Source organism: Anomaloglossus baeobatrachus, chromosome 2 (genome assembly GCF_048569485.1).
Source record: "Anomaloglossus baeobatrachus isolate aAnoBae1 chromosome 2, aAnoBae1.hap1, whole genome shotgun sequence".
NCBI classification, from domain to species: Eukaryota; Metazoa; Chordata; class Amphibia; order Anura; family Aromobatidae; genus Anomaloglossus; species Anomaloglossus baeobatrachus.
The window spans coordinates 589,728,744-589,753,210 of record NC_134354.1 but is presented as its reverse complement, the minus strand read 5'-3'; the positions used below and the strand labels follow the sequence as shown (position 1 = coordinate 589,753,210).

The 24,467-nt window shown below is 40.7% G+C and overlaps 1 protein-coding gene across 1 annotated transcript; it reads right to left on the bottom strand.

Annotated features, from left to right (window-relative positions):
• Positions 1-399: 399 nt before the first annotated feature.
• On the bottom strand, positions 400-9,371 carry ACOD1 (aconitate decarboxylase 1). The gene is made up of 5 exons (XM_075333850.1): positions 9,357-9,371; positions 8,831-9,001; positions 6,792-6,887; positions 2,231-2,436; positions 400-1,884 (listed from the first exon to the last, which is right to left on the bottom strand). Exons 1-5 carry the CDS (start codon positions 9,369-9,371, stop codon positions 936-938), a joined length of 1,437 nt encoding a protein of 478 aa, XP_075189965.1. The 3' UTR covers positions 400-935.
• Between the last annotated feature and the right edge of the window lie 15,096 nt (positions 9,372-24,467).

Here is a 24,467-nt window from a genome sequence, read left to right as displayed (position 1 = left end):
TTTTATACATTAATGGCTGTGTGTTGAGTTATTTAGAGGACATATCAAATTTACCCTGTTATACAAGCTGTACACTAACTACTGTACATTATATCAAAGTGTCATATCTTCAGTGTTGACCCATAAAAAGATATAATTAAAAATGTAATGGGGTGTACTCACTTTGTGTTATTCCTGTAAGTGATCTGCATGGCTTATGGCCTATTGTTTCGCAATGGTTTATGTCCACTGTAAGTAATGATTGTGCAATACTATTCAAGTATGTTGAAGAGTAAAATATTACAGAAAAAAATTCACCAGAATACAGCATTATTAATAAATTATCAGATACAATTTAATTAGTTATAAACAAAATCATGAGCTTTTTATTCATAGCCCTGAGATTTTTAGAGATTGCACTAGTTGTGTTCATAAAACATGTAGAATCATGTTACTAATTATACATAAAGTATTAAAAAGTGAAACAAAATATATTACAAAAGTGATATAAATTATACCGCTTTATGACAAATATAATTACTTTATACCCATCATTGTGGATATTGCCACTGCATTATTATTTCCATAAAATAGGACATAGCAAATGTACATTGCTGTTAATTCCTTTAGCATGCTCCAGAATCACGAATAACCCATTGATATTTAGAGGGCATCTTGGAGATCTTTGTGAAATCACCTTCATCCCAATATAAATACATTTATGGCTACAGATATAACTGAACCACAGTTTTATATACAACTGTGCTTAAAGTGCATGAAGTTAATCTGCAACACCATACACAACCCTCAGATAAGACTGGAGCTGTTTCTGTGGAAAAATGTTGAGCTCTTTTTTAAACCTGGACAACCCCTTTTAATTCAACCTGAAAATACACAGAAACCAAGTGATCTTTATAGATGGACTTCTGTATCACAATGGCTGCAGCTACATTTTATTAGAATGATCTTTCTTGCTTGCTATTTGCCTGTCCTCTTTGTCTCAGAAATGAGCATAGTTCCGAGCAGTCTGATAGATCTTCCAGCTTGTTCACCATCTCCACAATACTATCTACTCCATCTTCAGAAAGCACGGTCAATGCATTAGACCTGAATTTTTTAACAAGGTCTTCATTGCTCAGTGGTTTTCTCCAATGACCATAGAATGTGTTGCACCTCTCTGTAAAAGTGGTACCATTTGTCAATGTAACGCTCACCTCACAATAGAGTTTCTCAAAATTTGGTTGATTGTCGGATGGGTGAAGAACTTCTATTTTACTAAGCATCTTCTGTAGCTCCGGTCTGGTGACATTCTGGTCATTGAAAGACTGGACGGACACAAGTCCATCTAGTAAAGCTGTGCAAGCATTGAACTGAAAGGAATGACGAGCTTCATGTTCGGAACTTGGTAGGGGACGACTTACATACTTAGCTTCCGGAATCTTGAGAACAATTTTCTGAATATTATCAATGAGCAGTGGTTCATTATCTCCAGCAATGTGTTTCCGTACTGCGCATGCAGCATCCACCACCCAGTGCATCCCGAGGTGAGCAGGAAAGCGTTTAATAGCCACATCTTGTTTCTCTAGCAACCAGTTATAGGATTCTAGGGATGGCAGGGCTTGTGGGTTATAGTCATGGTAGAAAGCACCAAAACCTGACTCTAAATCCAAGATCTGCTTATTTCCTTCAAGACCTAAGAATGCAAAGCAAGCAGCTTCCAGACCATGCCTGCCCGCGTTACCAATATGGAGGGGCTTAGTTTGTGTTCCTGCATTGGCCATAGGAGCCCCAGAATAAGATGCAGCAATGGCTAAGGCTTGTCTGCACTGAACTTGATCCAAGCCTAAAAATTTAGAAGATGCTGCAGCACTTCCCATAGTACCAACCACAGCAGGAGGGTGAAACCTAGAGAAACAAAGAAAGAATAATGAGGAACGAAAACTTTTCATGACATATTTCATACACATAAAGTCACATACAGTAGAACTGTATGTGCTTAGAAATTATAGGCTTTAAATGCTGTTTGCTTTAGACCTCATTTAGATGTCTATTTTTCATGTACCTGTTATATCTGTGTATTTCACAAATAGAAAACATACCCATTACAATGTATGGGACTGTTCACGTTTGCAAAACAAATAACAAAGACATGTCCGTTTTTGATTTGCATCACAGAATTAAATTTATGTGTCCATGAAAAGCAAGCAAAACCATAGATGTCTGAATGAAGCCATAAGTGAACATTAAATACCTTCTTGGAATATTGCTGGCCTCATTAGAAAAACGCATGAGTCTTCCCTGCACCTCAATGCCAACATTAAATGCCAAAAGAAAATCAAGCCCAGATTTCTTCTGATGTGAAGGTAATGTTTCTGAAAGTGCAATCAAGGAAGGAAGGACAGCCCCAGAGGGATGTGTGGCAGGGTGCCAGGTGTCATCGAAGTCCATTGAGTGAACCTAGGAAATAGTGAATACATTTCAAATACAAAGTAAAAAAGCCAAATAAAAAATCCTTATTAGTTATTCATATTATTCTGAAAGAGTTATTCCCATCATAGCAAGTTATTCCCCCTCAATCGGATAGGTGAGAACTTGCTGATTACTGGGCATCTGACTGCTAGGACACCACCGATCCTAAGAATGGGCTCCGAAATTCCTTATTAGAATGGATTGATGACCATGCTTGCACATCTCCGCTCCATTAGTTTCCTATGGTACTGACAGGGATGGCCAAATAGTGCTGTGGATTGGTGATAAATTGCCATGATGTGAATAACCCTTTACATTTCTAATAAAGGTAAATCCCTCGTCGCTCTGCTGCCATTTCTTTTGTCAGAAGAGAGCCTAATATTGTGACATTGGACAGTGACAGAGCAGCTCAGGCTCAGGCCCCTTTTACATGGGTGGTGAAGACTGACCAGTTGACAATTGATTCATTAACACAAGGTGGCAGAAATTAGAAAAGGTTGCCAATTGTGAGGAAATAGGTGGAGAAGAGACATAAAGAGCTTGAGGGACCAAAGCCAATAAATATATCTTGTGAGTTATTTACAATTGTTTTAAGATAAAGATTGGGTTTTAGCGAGAAAGCAAGAAGTGGATTTATTTCTTTACAAGCATGATACTAGCATAGAGCTTTCTGTTCTCCTATTTGAGGTTGTCTTCACAATTCTTTGAATTTAGGATTCTAAGAACTTCAAAAACAGAAAAAGCTGTATTCTCAGACTTGTATTGGGCAACTTGAGTCTCTTATGAATTTACATATTTCACAACACTGACAGAAATCCATAATGCAATACACAGCAACCCTTACTGATGCTTTCTTAATCTATACTGAATTGGTGAGAGCAAGAGCCACAATGCTGATTGCTGAATACTGTTTACAAAAGGTTGCATTGCGCTAGCGAAGTCCATATACATGAACCGAACGGCAGCACTACAAGACCTCCAATTGGTAAATCTTTACAGAAAGGCGGCCATCTAAAAACTTGTTTCCATAGGCAGACCAAAGTAAATGATGAGTGATCTGTGATAGATTACTCAGTGCACATAGGCTGCCATGTTTCTTTGTTGTGCAAATCCTGTTTAATGAAAACTCTGCACCACTAAAAATAATGATTTTTGCACTGCGCAAGTGATCATTTCACCAGATGAAAGAACATTTTGCTCCTTCATAAGGTGATCGACAGCCTGTTTACAACTAAAAATAGTCGTAAAACGAGCATTAACAACAGTCATTCACAATTAGTTATGGTTGCATGGCTGAAAGTGTTGTCACCCTTGAAATTGCTCCAAAAAATTAAACATTTATCCCATAAAATTATTGAAAGTACACCTGTTTTGTTATACACATGTTTATTTCCTTTGTGTATTGGGAATACACAAAAACAATGAAAAAGGGGAATTTGGACATAATTTCACACAGAACTCCAAAAATGGGCCAGACAAAATTGTTGTTACCCTCAACTTAATATTTGGCTTCACACCCCTTGGAATATATAATTGCAATCAATCACTTCCTATAAGCATCAACAATTTATTTACACCTCTCAACTGGATTTTGGACCACTCCTCTCTTACAAACTGCTCCAGGTCTCATATTTAAAGGGTGTTTTCTCCCAACAGCAATTTTAATGTCTCTCCACAGGTGTTCAATGGGATTTAGATCTGGACTCATTGCTGTTCAGTTCAGAACTCTCCACTGCTTTGTTTCTATCTATTTCTTATAGCTTCTTGAAGTATGATTTGGTTCATTGCCATGCGGGAGGGCCAGTGATCTAGGATGCAAACCCTGTTTTCTGGAAATGGGCAATACTCATCTGTCCACAAGACACTTTCACAGAAGGGTTTGGGCTTACTCAAATACATTTTGGTAAATTGCAGTCTAATTTTTTTATGTCTCTGTGTCAGCAGGGGGGTCCTCCTGGGTCTCCACCATAGCGATTCATTTCATTCAAATGTCAACAGATAGTTCTCGCTGACACTGATGCACGTTGAGCATGCAGGACAGCTTGAATTCCTTTGGAACTTGATTGGGGCTGTGTATCCACTATATGGACTATCATGTATTTCAACCTTTCATCACTTTTTGTCTGCCAGTGTGGGAAGATTAGCTACAGTGCGTTAGGTTGTAAACTGCAAATGGCATTGTAACCTTGAGATTGTTGATATATTTCAACAATTTTGATCAAGTCCTCAGACCGTTCTCTTCTCCTCTTTCTGTTCTCCATGCTCAGTGTGGTACACACAAACACACAGTGCAAAGATTGATCCCCCTTTTTATCTGATTTCAAGTGTGATTTTCATGTTGCCCAAACCTCTTTAAACAAGTGAGTTTTATTGAGCATCACATGCTTGAACCAAAGTTGCTTACCTACAATTTTGGAAAAGTACCAACAATTTTGTCTGGCCTATTTTGGGGGTTTTGTGTAAAATGATGTCCAATTTGCATTTTTTTTGCTCATTTTTTTTGTGTTGTTCCAATACACACAATGGAAATAAACATGCGTATAACAAAATGTGTATTTGCAATCATTTTCAAGCTGTCGGGATTCTTTGGTGTTGCCAGAAGTAGTGGGCAGTCACATACCTACAAGAATGTGATTTGCATGCTTTCAGCCACATTAAAACTAGATATACGTGGACTCAATTAATTTGTATTGAGTGAGGTCGACCACGTCTAGTCGGCACGTGACCACACATATGTAAATCACATATGTAAATCACATACTAATGGTCACATATCACCCGCTCTCACCGGCCATAGTGGAGAATTCGGACAGCGTGCGGTGAGCAAGCTGTAAGGATTCAGAAGTCTGCAGACATTCATAAGAAGTCCAGACAACTCCTTTTAACATGACATCAATTTTAATGTTATTGCTAATCAGTTATCATTAAATAACATATAAAGAACATACCAAAAACATAGTACTGTACTTATGTCTTATTTTTTTTTTTTTCATTTGAAACATTTTGATAGCTTGAGTCCACATTTTTCACTCTATTTTGCAATCTCAAAAGATTTCTGAGTTGCCAAATATATGCATTTTGTAAGAGACTAAAGCTTCTCAGTACATGTCACAATAACAGAAGTACAGTATATGCATTTTTTTTCTACCTGTTTGTCTATGATAGTGTTATTGCATAGAGTGCCTACTAATCCCAGCCATTTTCTCACTTAATTCCTTGTCTATTGTATGCTGACTGAAGAAATGTCTGCATAAATTGACAAAACTGTAAACTTGGTTTAATTATTTCACTTCTCGCAGCCAAGGTTTCCCCACACACTGTCCAATCAAAGAGGACATTGACAAACTACGTACTGACACCCTGGTGACAGAGGGAAAAGTAGCTCCCAGTTGTCAGTGTATTCATTAATTTCCAAAAGGAATTATAGAGAAACAGCACAAGGCAGAGTTCAAATAATTGGTGTTACAAAATAGGTTTTGGGGGTTGGGGGTTCACAAAATTTCAATTATGTACTAAGACATACTTGTCTGGAAAACTGCTAGGTCCTATTTAACAAATTTGGTGGTAAAAAAATAAAATATCATGCTTTATTTTTTTTCATTTCATCCCCTTTTTTCTGGGGGCCGCAGCCATCTGCGCTTTACTTCAGATAACTGACTTCCGCCGCCACTCACAGGAACTCTACTCAGATCTTTACCAACGGCAGCCACCAACCAATCAGAGGCCAGTAGGTGACATCATACAACGACGTCAGCTACTGGACGCTGATTGGTGGGCAGCTGCCTTTGGTGAAGCTTTGCAGAGAATTCCTGTGCGCAGTGGCGGAAATCAATCATCTGAAGTAAAGTGCAGATTGCTGCGGCCCCAAGCATAGGGCCATGATCAACAGGCTAAATATCAAGCTAAATACACCAAAATTTTGATATAAAATTCTGGTACAAAGTAAATCAACTAAGCTGGTGCAAACTTAGACTAGACAGATAGAAAATATGCCAGGTTTATCGGCATGGACCACTTTCATATATTTGGTGCATTTTAAGACTTTCTAGTCTACCTTTGCACTGCCTAAAAATTAGACAATGTTATCAAATCTGCTCCATTATGCCATTTTTAACCATTGCTAAAACATTAAGTCCAGAAGTGTAATAACTGCAAAAGACAATACCAATGTCAGCTTCTAGCACTAAGCTCATAGAAGATTGCAGTTTTTCATCAGTGCTAGACCTAACTCTGAGAACAATCTGAACACAATGTTCATGTATCATTATGTATTATTACTACAAAATGGATAGTGACAATCAAATATTGATCAGAGATAATTGTATACAAGAATGATTTCTTACAGCAACTCCATTGACAAAAGAGGCATAGAGCGGAGGAAGACGAAGGTCAGGCTGGCCCCAGACGGTGCTTGAGATGTCACTGCTGTAAATCTGAAATCAATAAAACGGGATCAAATAAGCAGAGAAAAGAGAAAAAAAAAACAAAAAGTATACAGAAAAGTATACAGAGAATAACTGTTACTGTCAAATATCAAATGACCATCTTTTATTGCTGTGGAAGTAAATTGCCTCTAACTTTAGACAGAGTTTACTTGGAATAATTTTGAACAGATTTTGTACAATTGATTATGTTTCATAATACTCTAATGTAAAAGAGACTGAAACTTAAAAGCATTATCCAGGACTATATATATTTTTTTTTTACAACGGACCTAAAGACTTAAGGCTGCTTTACACCAGACCATCTATCGTGCGATAGATCGTCGGGGTCACAGTTTTTGTGACGCACATCCGGCATCACTGGCGACGCCGGCCTGTGTGACACCTCCTAGCGACGCAGTATCGCTCACAAATCGTGAGTCGTGTACTGCTCGCTAGGTTCCATAATATCGTTTAATTTAGTTGTTCATCGTTTCCGGGGTAGCACACGTCGCTCCGTGTGACACCCCGGGAACGATGAACAGCAGCTCACCTGCGTCACGCGGCCGCTGCCAGCTATGTAAAGGAAGGAGGTGGGCGGGATGTTTACGTCCTGCTCATCTCCGCCCCTCCGCTTCCATTGGCCGGCGGCCGTGTGACATCGCTGTGACGCCGAACGTCCCTCCCACTCCAGGAAGTGGACGTTCGCCGCCCACAGCGTGGTCGCACGAGAGGTAAGTATGTGTGACGGGGGTTACTTACTTTGTGCGACACGGGCAGCGATTTGCCCGTGACGCAAAAAGGACGGGGGTGGGTACGATCGATTGTGAAATTGCACAATCGGTCGTACCGTGTAAAGCAGCCTTAAGAGCCAGGTAGGTACTATGTACCCATTTGTTCTTCCTGGTGTTGGCTCAGCTCCTGCTGGCGATTCAACTGCTACATGTCAACAAAGCAGCTCTTCCTCTTCCAGGATGCTCTGTCGACAGGGCGTGACTGCCGATGTCACACTGATTGACAGCCTGCTCCCTGCAGTTAGGCAGCTGAATTGTCAGCAGGAGCAGTCTGTGACCAGTCTGTGGCAGTAGAGATCATCACTGGGCACAACAGGCAAGTAGTTAGCAACTACCTACCTTGTTAGTTCTTAGGCCCTTAACTCTTAATTTAAGAAACGTAGTACATTGGCCATATTTACAACTGACATTACCATTTCTTAATAAAGCAGTTTTTGGGGGGGGTTTAATCCAAGGTCCCTGCCTCCAGTCTTATGCACACCCACCTGTGTTTTTCACCTTTTATCAGCGCCGCTCTGGTGCTGTAGCGCCATCTGTTGACCACATCTTCTGACTGGCCGGAAGTCAGAAGTTATGTCACCAACTTTCAGTGCAAGTCTATGAGAGCCAAAATGAGGATTTCATTGACTTGCATTGAAGAATGACATCCGGCCCCCTTCATGAAACACTGGAGCGATCCAGCAGGTCATAAACTGCCAGAGACAAACAGGGCAGCAGCAATAGAAGGTGAAGATGCCACAGGGTGAGTATAAAGGCCACTTTACACACAGAGATAAATCTGCAGCAGGTCTGTGGTTGCAGTGAAATTGTGGACAATCAGTGCCAGGTTTGTGGCTGTGTACAAATGAAACAATATGTTCATGATTTTACTGCAACCACAGATCTGCCAAAGATTTATCTCTGTGTGTAAAGTGGCCTTTAGAGTAAGGTCTGGGATTAAAAGTATCACTCCAGTGATAGAATAAAAAACACTGGACTGGTGCTTTGATAAATTACCTAAAATGAAGGTCATGTATGCAAAATAATATGAAAAATTGGAGTATTCCCCATTAGAAAAAATAAAGTTTTTTTTACTTCCTTCAAAGTTATTAAAAGCTTTTCATCTCAGAAAAATATCTAACACCTAGTGATATATAGATTTCCAGATTTGAACATACAATAGTAAATATGTCTTACTTTGCTGTACTGCAATGCTTTATGGAAGACTTCTGTTGTGGTGCCAATCAACCCAACTCCTAGGGTGTCTAAAATCATACGCTTGCTTCTCTGAATCAACGCTTCCGTTAGATTACTAGTGGTCAGACCATGAATAATCCCAGCAAAACTTCCTGTGACTGACTGGAAACAACACAAAAAGAAATATGCTTTCAGTATTTCACGGTTACATAATCCATATGCTTCATCAGTTTAATCAGCTCATAAAGGAGTCTTCTCACAGTCACATTTATCTTCTATCTCACAGCTGTTTTGGTACTTAATTGTATGGAACAGAATCCCAAATGCTTGAATGCCTCATTATGTAAACCCCTCATCACTATGTCCTTACTGGTAATAAGAAAATGGGAATGTGCTTAACCTGTCCACGTTTTTGGTGGAGGTCCTAGCTTTTAAGTGATAACTGTGGGCCATAAGTAAACTCCTAGTTGGACTCCCCCTTCTCAATCACAGTGTTTACCCAAACACTTATACTTACCTCCAGTGTTGGCATGTTCCAGCGGTGTCGGCACTCACTCTCCTGGGGCTCACATGACATTGTTACATCATGAGAGCCCTGTGCTCTATCAGTGCTGGCCTCACTCTCCCTGCCTTTGAATGAATTGAGCAGCAAGAAGAAGCCAGAGCTGCGACTAAACACTCACATCCTGTTTATGTTTGAGACATCTGAAAGCGGAGAGAGTGAAGTCAGCGCTGATTGGGCACAGGGCTCACATGATGTAACAATGTAACATGAGCCCCAGGAGAGCAAGTGACAACACCGCTGGAATGGCACCGGCACCCAAGGTAAGTATAAGTGTTTTTATTTTAATCGGGAGAAAACACTCTGATTGGGAATGGGTTGTGTGAGTAGTGGGCAGCCCCTTAAAGCTCTGCATATATTCAATGACATTTAATTGCAACTCTATAGTAGGTTCTTCTGTTTGCAATTCACATCAGTTACTGAAAAGTTATCAAATATAAATAAATCCAGTGTATGTATATACTTATTTATAAATGAATATCCATATGTCTTTTATTAGTATTAGAAAACACACTATTAAACATGAAATACAGAAAGTATCATGCACTATATGTTCATAACAGGATCTACTGGTTTGAAAATGATCTGGTTCCATCCCTTGTGATAACAGTATGTGTCACGCTCTCCGGTCTCCGTGGCCCGCTCCATAGTTCCCGTGCCCCGCTCTCTGTTCCCCGTCGGCGCCCCCTGCTCACCGCTCCGGTTCCTGCTTCCTCTCCCTCGCCTGCGTCCTCCATGTGTCCTGCTCCCCGCTCCCGGCGCCCCTCTGCGACGCAGGGCACACTGCCGGGCACTCCTGCTTCTTCTGCACCACTTCCTGCTCTGGCTTCTGGCACACGGGCCTCGCGCATGCGCATTAGGGCGCGCACGCGGTCATTGACCCTCTCTTAAAGGGCCAGCGTCCTGAAACAGGATAATGCATTGGCAGGCACAGGGTATAAGAGGATTCTCCTTCCTGGTGGGTGGGGCCTTCTACGTGTTTAGTAAGCTAGGATTTCAGGTCCCCCTATTGCTTTGTCTAGTATTAACCCCTGTCTGTCTCGCAGAGCCTGTCCTGCCACGCCAGCCGGTCCTGACCACGTCTGCTCCAGTACTCCTGACGGTGACTGTCGGCTGATGTTCCACCACCTCTTCAGTTCCACCAGTCTCCAGTCCCTGGCTCTGTTTGGTGACCTGCCATCTCGCTCAGCTGGTTCCGGATTCCGCCTGACCTTACAACCCGGCCTCGGACCCTGAGCCTCGTCACCCGGACTACCGTCTAGAACTCTGTGTTCCCAGGGACATCTACTTCTCAGCTCTCTGTACGGACTGTCCTGCTACCAGGAGTGCTTCAGCTGCCGTGCATCAAGGCCCTCTGGCGGGGTGACCTGCCTGGCTGCCTCACCAGGGGAATCCGGTGTACGGTCCAGTGTTTCCACCACCCGGACCTATCAGTATGATTATAAAACCAGTTTCACACTCTGAGTAAAGACTAAGGGGTACTTTGCACACTACGACATCGCAGGTGCGATGTTGGTGGGGTCATGTCGAAAGTGACGCACTTCCTGCGTCGCTCTCGACATCGTAGTGTGTAAATCCTAGATGATACGATTAACGAGCGCAAAAGCGTCGTAATCGTATCATCCGTGCAGCGTCGGCGAATTCCATAATTACGCCAACGCGACGGTCCGATGTTGTTCCTCACTCCTGCGGCAGCACACATCACTGTGTGTGAAGTCGCAGGAGCGAGGAACATCTCCTACCGGCGTCACCGCGGATCCAGTTGAATATGCGGAAGGAAGGAGGTGGGTGGGATGTTTACATCCTGCTCATCACCGCCCCTCCGCTCCTATTGGCCGCCTGCCATGTGACGTCACTATGACGCCGCACGGCCCGCCCCCTTAATAAGGAGGCGGGTCGCTGGCCAGAGCGACATCGCAGGGCAAGGTGAGTGCATGTGAAGCTGGCGTAGCGATAATTTTCGCTACGCCAGCTATCACCACATATCGCTGCTGCGACCGGGGCGAGGACTATCGCACTCGGCATCGCAGCATCGGCTTGCGATATAGTAGTGTACAAAGTACCCCTAAGATGTCCTGCAGACAGATCATGGGTCTTATGTGTTTCTTATAGGCGTATATTATAAATGATACTTGGTGATAGATGATTTAAATTTCCAGAGTTTGAGTCTGGAGACCCCTGTCTGGTCTGGACATTGGACTGTTGTCAGACATGATAAACTGGCCTAATGGTTGGATTGGTCACATAATAAATGAAATTAAGTTCTTCATTTTCTTCTCACCTGCGATCCGGTTTTCAAATGTGAGAGAATCAAATCATAGTAAACTGACACTCGGCTCAAAATTGAAACAGCAATTATCATAATCGGCCGGATTCTGAGACATTTGAAAAAAAATACACATTGTACCCAGTCTCTTTTCCCCCTTTCTTTGTAGATTTCAAAGAGAATCTTTCACCGGGTTTTTTCCACCTAATCTGAGAGCAACATAATGTAGGCACAGAGATTCTGATTCCAGTGATGTGTTACTTTCTGTGCTGCTTAGTGTAGTTTTGATAAAATCACTGTTTAATCAACAGTAGATTATCATTAGAGGACTACTTGGTGTGCTGCCAGGTAGTCCATCATATTCAACCATGAGCTCTGTATAACTGTTAGATCTGCAGCAGAGAAAACACTGATTTTATCAAAATAAGAGCAAACAGCTCAGTAAGTGACAACGCTGGGATCAGGGTCTGTGTCTCTATATTATGCTTCTCTCAGGAGGGGGAGCAAAAACCCAGTGAAAGATTCCTTTTAAACCCTTAGGGGCACTTTGCACACTACGACATCGCAGGTGCCATGTCGGTGGGGTCAAATTGAAAGTGACGCACATCCGGCGTCGCAGGCGATATCGTAGTGTGCAAATCTTTTATGATGAGATTAACGAGCGCAAAAGCGTCGTAATCGTATCATTGGTGTAGCGTCGGTCATTTCCATTGATTGGGAAATACCGATGTTACGATGTTGTTCCTCGGTCCTGCGGCAGCACACATCGCTGTGTGTGAAGCTGCAGGAGCGAGGAACATCTCCTACCTGCGTCCCAGCCACAATGCGGAAGGAAGGAGGTGGGCGGGAGGTTTACGTCCCGCTCATCTCTGCCCCTCCGCTTCTATTGGCTGCCTGCCGTGTGACGTTGCTATGACGCCGCACGACCCGCCCCCTTACTAAGGAGGTGGTTCGCCGGCCAGAGCAACGTCGTAGGGCAGGTGAGTGCATGTGAAGCTGCCGTAGCGATAATGTTCGCTACACCAGCTATCACCATGATATCACAGCTGCGACGAGGGCGGGGACTATCGCACTCGGCATCGCAGCATCGGCTTGCGATGTCGTACTGTGCAAAGTACCCCTTAAACACAGGATCCTATCTCCATCTGTACTATTCTGTCACTCATTTAGTGTGTGTTTAATGTACATTTTTTTTTGTCCTAAACACCTATTGAGGTGCTTAATATCATCATTATATCCTCTTGTATAGCAAAACTTGTAAATAATTAAAAGATCCTCTACAGTTAGGGTATGTTCATACGCGGCATGTTTTTTTTACCACAAAGATGCAGCGTTTTTGTCCCCAAAAAACACACCAAAACCTCACTGCGTTTTTGCCGCGTTTTACCGCTTTTTGCCCAATGTGTTTTTTAAGTCAAATCTACTAACTGGAAGGCTCAAAAATGCTAGAAATACGCAAAAAGAATTGACATGCTGACATCTTCAAAAATGCAGCCAAGATGCAGCCAATAAAAGATGCCCAGTGTGGACAGTAAAATAGAAATCTCATAGACTTTGTTGGGGGAAGAAAATGCATGCATTTAGGTGCATCTTTGTGACCTCAAAAACGCACCAAAACCGCTGTAAAAGATGCCATGTGTGAACTTAGCCTTAGCCAACTTCATAAAGTTCTGGTCAATAGCTGAGTTACGGTTTCTCATTATCTGGCGTCTCACATTATATACTTTCATACTTTTAAATATGGTATATAAAATCTAAGTATATTTACATAGCAGCAATTTGTTTCTTTCTTATATAATTACTTGTACAAGGATTGAGTGTTTAATTGTGGCTATTATAAAAAACTAAAAGCCCAGTTTCAGAGCCATCAAATTGCTAAGCAGAAAACTAACTATGTTACCAGTAAAATCAAATAAATCCAATCATCACCATTGAAATACACTGGCATTACTATATAATACATTCAGTCTATGATAATAGTATCGAGAATAGAAGAAGCAGAGAACAGTACCTTGGTAGCAAGCATGTTTCTTCGAATGAATGAACACTGCAGCTTCCCGAACGAGGTTCTTATTCTGATTGCTACAACATCCTGGCTCGTTTTATAGTCTAACCACCTTCCTACGTTTCTTTCTTCCCCTTTTTTTTAAGTGGGTTTTCCAATTTACATAATATTGAATTTCCAAATCAGTCGTAGGCAAAGAAGTCATCATACTGAAAAGTTGGTGAACGTAACCACATGATAATGAGAAAATTCCAAACAAATATTTTGCCGTTTATTCATAATATATATTATTTTTTTTACAATGTTTAAGTCCTGCTCACATGACCATTTTGCTTTTCTCAATTATATGAAAAAAACAACTCAATAATGGAAATTCTGGATCCTGAACACGACAGGCAACAATGGTGTCCGACCAACCCCACTGACTATAAATGGTCTCCAATCAGTTATCATCATTGGGTCCAGTATATTAGACCTCTTTCACACGTCAGTGAAAAACACAGACATTTTTCACTGACGTGCTAAAGGTACATACAGTTAGGTCCAGAAATATTTGGACAGTGACACAATTTTCGCGAGTTGGGCTCTGCATGCCACCACATTGGATTTGAAATGAAACCTCTACAACAGAATTCAAGTGCAGATTGTAACGTTTAATTTGAAGGTTTGAACAAAAATATCTGATAGAAATTGTAGGAATTGTACACATTTCTTTACAAACACTCCACATTTTAGGAGGTCAAAAGTAATTGGACAAATAAACCAAACCCAAACAAAATATTTTTATTTTCAATATTTTGTTGCGAATCCTTTGGAGGCAATCACTGCCTTAAGTCTGGAACCCATGGACATCACCAAACGCTGGGTTTCCTCCTTCTTAATGCTTTGCCAGGCCTTTACAGCCGCAGCCTTCAGGTCTTGCTTGTTTGTGGGTCTTTCCGTCTTAAGTCTGGATTTGAGCAAGTGAAATGCATGCTCAATTGGGTTAAGATCTGGTGATTGACTTGGCCATTGCAGAATGTTCCACTTTTTTGCACTCATGAACTCCTGGGTAGCTTTGGCTGTATGCTTGGGGTCATTGTCCATCTGTACTATGAAGCGCCGTCCGATCAACTTTGCGGCATTTGGCTGAATCTGGGCTGAAAGTATATCCCGGTACACTTCAGAATTCATCCGGCTACTCTTGTCTGCTGTTATGTCATCAATAAATACAAGTGACCCAGTGCCATTGAAAGCCATGCATGCCCATGCCATCACGTTGCCTCCACCATGTTTTACAGAGGATGTGGTGTGCCTTGGATCATGTGCCGTTCCCTTTCTTCTCCAAACTTTTTTCTTCCCATCATTCTGGTACAGGTTGATCTTTGTCTCATCTGTCCATAGAATACTTTTCCAGAACTGAGCTGGCTTCATGAGGTGTTTTTCAGCAAATTTAACTCTGGCCTGTCTATTTTTGGAATTGATGAATGGTTTGCATCTAGATGAGAACCCTTTGTATTTACTTTCATGGAGTCTTCTCTTTACTGTTGACTTAGAGACAGATACACCTACTTCACTGAGAGTGATCTGGACTTCAGTTGATGTTGTGAACGGGTTCTTCTTCACCAAAGAAAGTATGCGGCGATCATCCACCACTGTTGTCATCCGTGGACGCCCAGGCCTTTTTGAGATCCCAAGCTCACCAGTCAATTCCTTTTTTCTCAGTATGTACCCGACTGTTGATTTTGCTACTCCAAGCATGTCTTCTATCTCTCTGATGGAATTGTTCTTTTTTTTTCAGCCTCAGGATGTTCTGCTTCACCTCAATTGAGAGTTCCTTAGACCGCATGTTGTCTGGTCATAGCAACAGCTTCCAAATGCAAAACGACACACCTGTAATAAACCCCAGACCTTTTAACTACTTCATTGATTACAGGTTAACGAGGGAGACGCCTTCAGAGTTAATTGTAGCTCTTAGAGTCCCTTGTCCAATTACTTTTGGTCCCTTTAAAAAGAGGAGGCTATGCATTACAGAGCTATGATTCCTAAACCCTTTCTCCGATTTGGATGTGAAAACTCTCATATTGCAGCTGGGAGTGTGCACTTTCAGCCCATATTATATATATAATTGTATTTCTGAACATGTTTTTGTAAATAGCTAAAATAACAAAACTTGTGTCACTGTCCAAATATTTCTGGACCTAACTGTATGTCCCGTCATGTGCTGTGATTTTGGTACAGGTCTGATCTCCGTGTGCTATCCGTGATAATACACGGAGATCTACTCACCTGTCCACGCTCCTGCTGTCCATGGTGCTGACATCTCCTGCTCTCCTGTGTCCGGCCGCTGTGTCTCTCACCGCTGCAGCTACTTCTGAGACGGCTGTTGAAGTGCATAACTGCATATTAAATGAGAATAATGAGCCACCCGGGAAGCAGGAGAGAGCAGTGGCCGGAGACAGCATCACTGGAGAAGGTGAGTGAGTTTAAAAAGCTTTTTACTCTAAATGTCCGTGATTTTTCTGTTATGTGTTTCACAGATCACACCATAGTGTGGTCTGTGGGACATCAGTGATGCCAGAAAAAAAAACGAACTTGTCTCCATACAGAGTACAAGGACACGCATGTTCGCCGCATGGAAACACGTCAGTGAAAAATCACTGATCTGTGTGCAGACCCATGGATTTTAATGGGTCTGCGTATGGTATGTGAAAAAAACAGTAACATACTGTATGTACCAGAATCACTGACATTTGAAAGAGGCCTAACCAAAGTAACATAGCAAGCTGCACTGTTGTCTTCTAAACTTTCAGCTGGATTTGTGACAAAGATGTAAACAGATCCTTATTTTCACATTCGCACATTTGCCCACTTCAGTTTATTTATTGAATCAGTGTAATATCTATTGCATTTCCGTTCCTAGTAACATAAATTTGTGCACTTTATACCATCAAGTGATCAAATGATTCATTTCACAAACTACTATTGATTTGATTGCTTTTCCAAAAAGCAGTGTATTTAGATTAGTTGGGTGGGCCTTGCAGATGAAGCACCTTTGATGTGGAACAGTAGGGGAAGTATTTACAGAAGTGACCACATGCCGAACAGAACTTCATTGATCTACAGAAATCTTCTTCTAATCAACTGGAGACAAATGATAGATACACTAAGTAATACGTAGATTTTTGGCATGGACTTTAACCACTGGTTAGGTACACGATCATCATTTTCTGACTGGTAGGGCCTGGGTAGAAACATGTTAACATACTGATAGATTGTAGCAAACTATCTGGACAATAGACAGACTAGACTGGATTTTTTCTCCATATTTGTTGAGTAGGACTGGAGTATTAAGGTGGCCTGTATTTGTTTGGGGGTTTGCACTTTTTTCAACATCTGGGGGTCTATATATTTATGGGGTCTGCTTTATTACAGAGATCTGCATTTTGAAGTCTAATTTGATGTTTGTACACTTGCCAGAATATGTATTTGTTTAGGGTACATGTAGGTATTTTTGTGTATTTATTTTGGGGTATGATCCAGGGCTGATTTTATTCTAAGGTATATCTTTACTCAGAGGTCTGTATTGTGAGATCTAACCTTAGGTATATATCTATTTAGGGGGTCTGGGTTTATTTAGGGGATCTGGCCTAGTGTCTGTATTTTGGGAGTTCTGTGGATATTTTTGAAGTCTGTACCCTCAGGTATATATTTATTCTGGGATTTCTTCTATTTTGAAATCTGGTCTGAGTCTGAGTTTATTTTGGCGTTATAGGATCTTCATTTTTCTGTATGTATTTCAGTGTCTCGGTTTGTAATTTGTGGTGCATTTAGGATTTATTCTGAGAAGCTATTTTTGAAGGGGGGCTTTAGTTATTAAGGGTTTGTTTACTCTGGGGTTTGGCTTGTGCTTTTAGGATGTAATACAGGATATATGAACTACTTGTGATTGAAAACTGTAGGTTAGCGTTGTTTGGGAGAATAGCATATGTAAATGGCGGGAATATGTTAATAAACATTTCACAATACTTATTACGTTTCTTCTCTCATGTCGCCAAGCAAAACTGTTTGTAGGATAGGATCCTTGCCCACTCAGATCTAGTTGTAGACCTGTGATTGGGGCACCATATAGAACTGGAAACTGAGGAGGGGAGTAAACCACTGGAAGCTAGGTACCTCACTGGTGCCAATTTTCTCAAATAGATTAGCAGATATATTTCCAATAATTTTCCTTCTATCAGTGACAAATCATTTCATTTAAATTAAAATACCTTTCACAAGTTCTTTATACAGCTAAAAATACAGAACCATACATTTCATCAGATAGAGAATTATGTTAAACCCTCCAAAATATGGTTTGGTATAGTTTTGAACTTTTATAAATTGTCTTGAAACTTTTGATTCAGTAGTAAATTTTATTGTTCTCTAAAAGTCTGGGATCTACTTAGCTTTTTTTCTGGTTAAAATTAGAAAACAAACTATCTCAAAGGGTGTATTTTACATTCCTCAGATAACCATTTTCAAAATATCTGGTAGATAATTATGTTCTATGGTGTGTTTATACTATAAACCGTCCTATTAAATATTAAAATTAGAATCTGTCAGCAGTTGAGATTAGAGAATAAATTTGAGTTGAATTGGATTCTACTCGCAGTTTACAAAAATATGCATTTGCCAAAAAGTAGATTATTGTAATTCTGTTCATTATGGACTGAGTAATATACTGTAGAGGCTGTTACCCTCACCTCACTGCTCACTGCTGCAGCCGCTCTGCTACACACCCCCACTCATCTGCTCCTCACCACATCTTCTGATCCCCCAACACTCATGATGGAATTTTGAAGCCTCTTGTAATGTGCCCAGGGCGTGGAAGATAAAGCTAAGTGCGCACGTTGCGTTTACTTTGTGTGCTTTGGTTGCATTTTAAACTGTATTGTGTCAATGACAAACTGCATGCCTTTGCTTCTCCAGCAAAGTCTATGAGAAGTTAGAATTTCCATGCGCACGTTGCAGGTTTTTTATCAGCGTTTTTTTTGGCAAATATTTGTCAAAATCTTTGACAAAAATAAAGCAGCATGTCGCTTCTTGAATGCATTTTGTCAACATTTTCGACCCATTGACTTCTCAATCTTAAAATGCACTGTCCAAAACACGGGGAAACGTGGGGAAAACGCGGTCAAAACACATGCGTTTTTACAGCTTTTTTTGTCAAACGCAGTGTTTACATTTGTCAAAAGTCTGCCAGAGAGTGCAGTATTGTCAAACCAGAGCGCAGCGTGTGCACATACCCAACTCCTCCTGACAGAAGCTTCACATCTACAGCTTCATTTGCTTATCAATTCAAGTGTTGATTTCTGAGGAATAGAGAAACAGTCTAAGTAAAGATATTTCTGGACATGTCTTTGAAAGAGGTACATATCCATATTTATAGTTTGGTTTAGGATATTCAGCTGACAGATTCCCTTTAAGGAAAAAATAAATAAATAAAAAGGTAACTCTAGTCGTTAGCTAATAAATAGTGATGAGTGAGCACTACCATGCTCGGGTGCGTGGTACTCGTAACAACTGCCATGCTCGGATGGGCACTACTTGTTTACCGATTATAATCAAAGTCAATGTAGAACTTGAGCATTGTTCCAGAAGATCTTCAAATAGTAGTTATTCAATCATTTTACAGTTTTGCTGTTGTTGTTGTTGTAAGGATGTAAAACAGAAATAGAAAAATATGTATTCACATTATGATATAACTTTCTACATTAATCATATTTCTAGAATTACATGATTGTTAAAATTTGACTGTTAAGAAGTCCCCAAATTATGTTGGCATAGATCTGCAAGTTCCTCATTTGTAATCATAAATTTTATAATATAGATGAATCATCAATAGTGAATATATTGTAAAGATCCTTCCTGTAATACTATATTCCCCCAGCTTTTAATGTGAATTTTAGGGGTCTAAAAATCAGACCAAAGTTTCATTCTTAAAAGGGGTCATCATGGTGAGACCACCAGATTAGCCATTGGTGAATTATTGGTGGGAAAAAAGATGTATGCTTAAATGTTGGTTTTCTTACTATTTGAATTTATCTCAGCAATATTTTCTATGCTTGGTAAATGGTGTAATCATTTTAAGCAAATTATTTTGTAACTAGATCTCTAGTCCTTAGGTGATTACACAGACAACAATGGCAATTCCTGTTCCGTAATCAATTTACTGCAACTTACCACACTAGTAGATCCTGTCCCGATTGTACGTGTGTAAACTCTTGTATGTGACCTCTTAATGGTGATTGCATTATTTGAGTCTAAGAAATAGTAATCATAGTCTGCAATACAATAATGCAATATTTTTTTAAACCAAGCTTAAAATTCATCATTCTCAAAAGCACATAGTCTTGTACAAACAGGTGTGACAGTGGTGTCCTTTTTGGAATATGGCACCGGCGTCCACTTTGTCTCCTGCATGCTACTTTGAAATGCACAAAGAATTTATCTGTTGGTGTATTGTATTTCTATTCAAATTTCTAAAAAGATACATTTTCTACACGCATTGACCTTCAGGATAACACACCATCTACGATTTCCCATTATATAGAATGAAGAGCTAATTATTCTTGCTTTGAAAAGCAAAACAAAGCTAATTATTTTTACTCATTTTATATATAATATTATATATATATATATATATATATATATATATATATATATATATATATATATAATATATATATATATATACAAGCAGAATGCAGTCCAGCTCTCACACATGAGTCACCTGGATCCTCAGCTCTCCTGATTAACTTTGTCCTGCCCGAATCATCATTGGGAGTCCATCCATAATAGTATAAACAACATCAGAGGTAGATCCAGCAATGACATCAAAACTTCAGGGTGCTGATTAAAAATTCTTCATCTTTATTGATAAATCCTTAAAATACAGCAGTCCAATAGACTCAGGTACAGAAATTAATGCAGGAACATAACACAGGCTGTGTTTTCCACCTTCCTCACGGTCCAAAACCTAATCTGCCTTCTGAGCATGGAGCCATTTATATAACGCCCCCAATGAAATTAAAATGTGATTGCAAAACAGGTGCAATAAATAGTATAAAAACAACTCTAAGCAGATCTGAGGGTTAAAATGTCTGCAAATTGAACTATGTATGGCACAATACAGACCCGCACATATAAATGATCTAATAATGTTGCAATAGACATGATAATCTACAAACATGCAAACATGTAAACATGTAACATAGTGCACATGAATAAACCCACTTGCCAGGACATAGTATCAGGAGGAGAAAAAAAAACAAAAATACCCTAATACTGCATGATGATATCAAGACGGTTGTTGAAACCCTGTGGCATGCGAGTACCCAGTTCAAAGATCCATCTGCTTTCTCTAGCAAGCACCTTTTTATGCAAATCCCCCCTCTCAGCGTTTTTTTAACATGCTCTACATCTATGAAGGAAAAACCTCATAAATCCCGATTATATGGTTTTGAAAAGTGACGGAATATTACTGATGCTCCTAGCAAGGGAAGATTGCTGGCATCTGAGAGGTGTTTGTGGATCCTAATAAAGAGGGTTCATCGTGCAGCCAACACGCTGCATGCTGCAAATATTACAATTAATTACATATACAACATTCTCCATGTTGCAATTTATGAAATAAGAGATGTTAAACTGCTTGTTATTAGACAGAGATGTAAATGTTTTAAGGGGGCTTTACACGCAGCGATATCGCAAGCGATCGTACCCGCCCCCGTCGTTTGTGCGCCACGGGCAAATCACTGCCCGTGGCGCACAATATCGTTGGGACCCGTCACACGGACTTACCTGACTAGCGACGTCGTTGTGGCCGGCCAACCGCCCCCTTTCTAAGGGGGCGGCTCGTGCGGCGTCACAGCGGCGTCACTAAGCGGCCGCCCAATAGAAGCGGAGGGGCGGAGATGAGCGGCCGTAACATCCCGCCCACCTCCTTCCTTCCTCATTGCTGGCGGCTGCAGGTAAGCTGTAGTTCGTTGTTCCAGAGGTGTCACACATAGCGATGTGTGCTGCCTCGGGAACGACGAACAACCTGCGTTCTCAACAATCAACGATTTTTTTAAAAGGAATGACGTGTCAACGATGGACGATTTGTTGAGTATTTTCCATCGATAACGGTCGCTCGTTGGTGTCACACGCAACAACGTCGCTAACGATGCCGGATGTGCGTCACAGAATCCATGACCCCGGCGATATATCGTTAGATACGTCGTTGCGTGTAACGGGTCCTTTAGATATAGCAGCAAAAGTGCAACACTTGCAGACGTTGGCACCGCACTTATAGAACCCCACAGTTTTTAGCCACCTATTAGAACCTATTTTGTTGGGATCCTTAAACATACTGAGTGATAACAATGAAGCCAGAGTCGGTGCACATTTTGCCACAAAAGCAATACCATTTTTGTCTACAATACTTTTTAAGGTATTGTTTTGTGACAACAAAGGTAGATATTTTCTAATAATTGCTACAATGGAGTTGAACTGGGGACTATAGTTAGTACACCACTTTTGACCTATCAGGATCACTTTGTTTCCTTTTTACTGTGGGTTCCAACAATTTGGTTTTATCAATGCCAGAGACTATATTTTTTGCTCTAACCAGGGACCAATTCAGGAATCTCCTTTTACTCAGACTGGCATATGTCAACTCCGCCTCAACCTCAAAACTTGAATTACAGGTACTATTTCTCTTTCATTTTACGAGCTCTCCCACAGGAATATTGCGAATGACATGCCTAGGATGATTAGAGGAGGCCATTAAAATATTATTAGAAGCAATGGGCTTTTTATAAGGCGCTATCAACACCCTATTATTGTCTGGATCCGTAGTCAATTTTAAATCTAATTAATTGACCGAAATTTGGTCCTTACAGATAGGGAAATTTAAATTAAAATAATTTGTGTTTAGATAAGAAAAAAATTCATCCGATGATAAGAGACTACCCCTCCAGACAAACACTACACAGACAACAATGGCAATTCCTATTCCATATTCAATTTACTGCAACTTGCCACAATAGTAGCTCCTGTCCCAATTGTACGTGTGTAAACTCTTGTATGTGACCTCTTAATGATGATTGCATTATATTGAGTCTGAGAAATAGCAATTTTAGTCTTCAAAGCCCGCTTTACACGCTACAATATATCTTACGATGTGTCGGCGGGGTCACGTCGTAAGTGACGCACATCCGGCTTCGTAAGGTACATTGTAGTGTGTGACAGGTACGTGCGATTACGATTGAACGTTAAAACGTTTATCGCATACACGTCGTTGAATCCTGACAAATTGCACGTCGAGTTGTTCAATGTTCCCGAGGCAGCACATATCGCAGTGTGACACCCCGGGAACATTGAACAGATCTTACCTGCGTCCTGCAGCTCCCGGCCAGCAATGCAGAAGGAAAGAGGTGGGCGGAATGTTTACGTCCCGCTCATCTCCGCCCCTCCGCTTCTATTGGCCGGCTGCCGCGTGACGTCGATGTGACGCCGAACGTCCCTCCCACTCCAGGAAGTGGACGTTCGCCGCCCACATCGAGGTCGTATGAACGGGTAAGTACATGTGACGGGGGTTAATCAATGTGCGGCACGTTCAACAAATTGAACGTGCCACACATACGAGGTGGGCGGTGCAAATCGCATACGATATCATATGCGAAATTGCAACGTGTAAAGCAGGCTTTATACAATAATGCAATTTTTTGGGCAGCACGGTGTCTCAGTGGTTAGCACTGCATCCTTGCAGCGCTGGGGTCCTGGGTTCTAGTCCCACTCAGGACATCATCTGCAAGGAGTTTGTATGTTCTCCCCGTAATTGCGTGGGTTTCCTCCGGGTACTCCGGTTTCCTCCCACACTCCAAAAAACATACTGATAGGGAATTTAGATTGTGAGCCCCAATGGGGACAGTGTTGACAATGTATGTAAAGCGCTGAGGAATTAATAGCGCTATATAAGTGAATGAATATTATTATTATTATAATTTTTTTAACCAAGCTTAAAAATCATCGTTCTCAAAAGCACATAGTCTTGCACAAACAGGTGTGACGGTGGTGTCCATTTTGGAATATGACACCGCTGTCCATTTTGTCTCCTGCATGCTGCTTTGAAATGCACAAAGAATTTTTCTGTTGGAGTATTGAAAACACAGTGAATTTCTGTTCTGATTTCTAAAAAGATACATTTTCTACACACATTGACTTTCAAGATAACACACTATCTACGTTTTCCCATTAGAAGGAATGTTGAGCTAATTATTATTGCTTTGAAAAGCAAAACAAAGCTAATTATGTTTACTCATTTATATATATATATATATATTTATATATATATTTTTATATATATATATAAATATAATATATATATATATATACTGTTGTGCACACATACACCCACTCCCGCAGCACTACACACACATTACCTATTAGACCGCTAGTTTAAATTAATATCCAATCATGTAGAAGATTTAAATAAAACCAGTCGTAAAATGCTAATGCAACCAATAAGATGCTTATATTTTGTATAAGATGTTTATATTTTGTATATTATCTCTTTATTACACCCCAAATGTGTACTCTATAAAAACCCAGTACTTCCTCCGAGTAAAGAGGAATTTTTGTTAGACTCAGAGCTGCTGGGGTGTGTATCCTTATTCCTCCATTGACTGCATTCATCTGTGACACAAGTTGGATCCCAGAACAACATTGGTCCCCATATGTTGCTGTGACATTTTTGGTGGAGAATGTGGCTACTACAACAGTGTCACCAAAC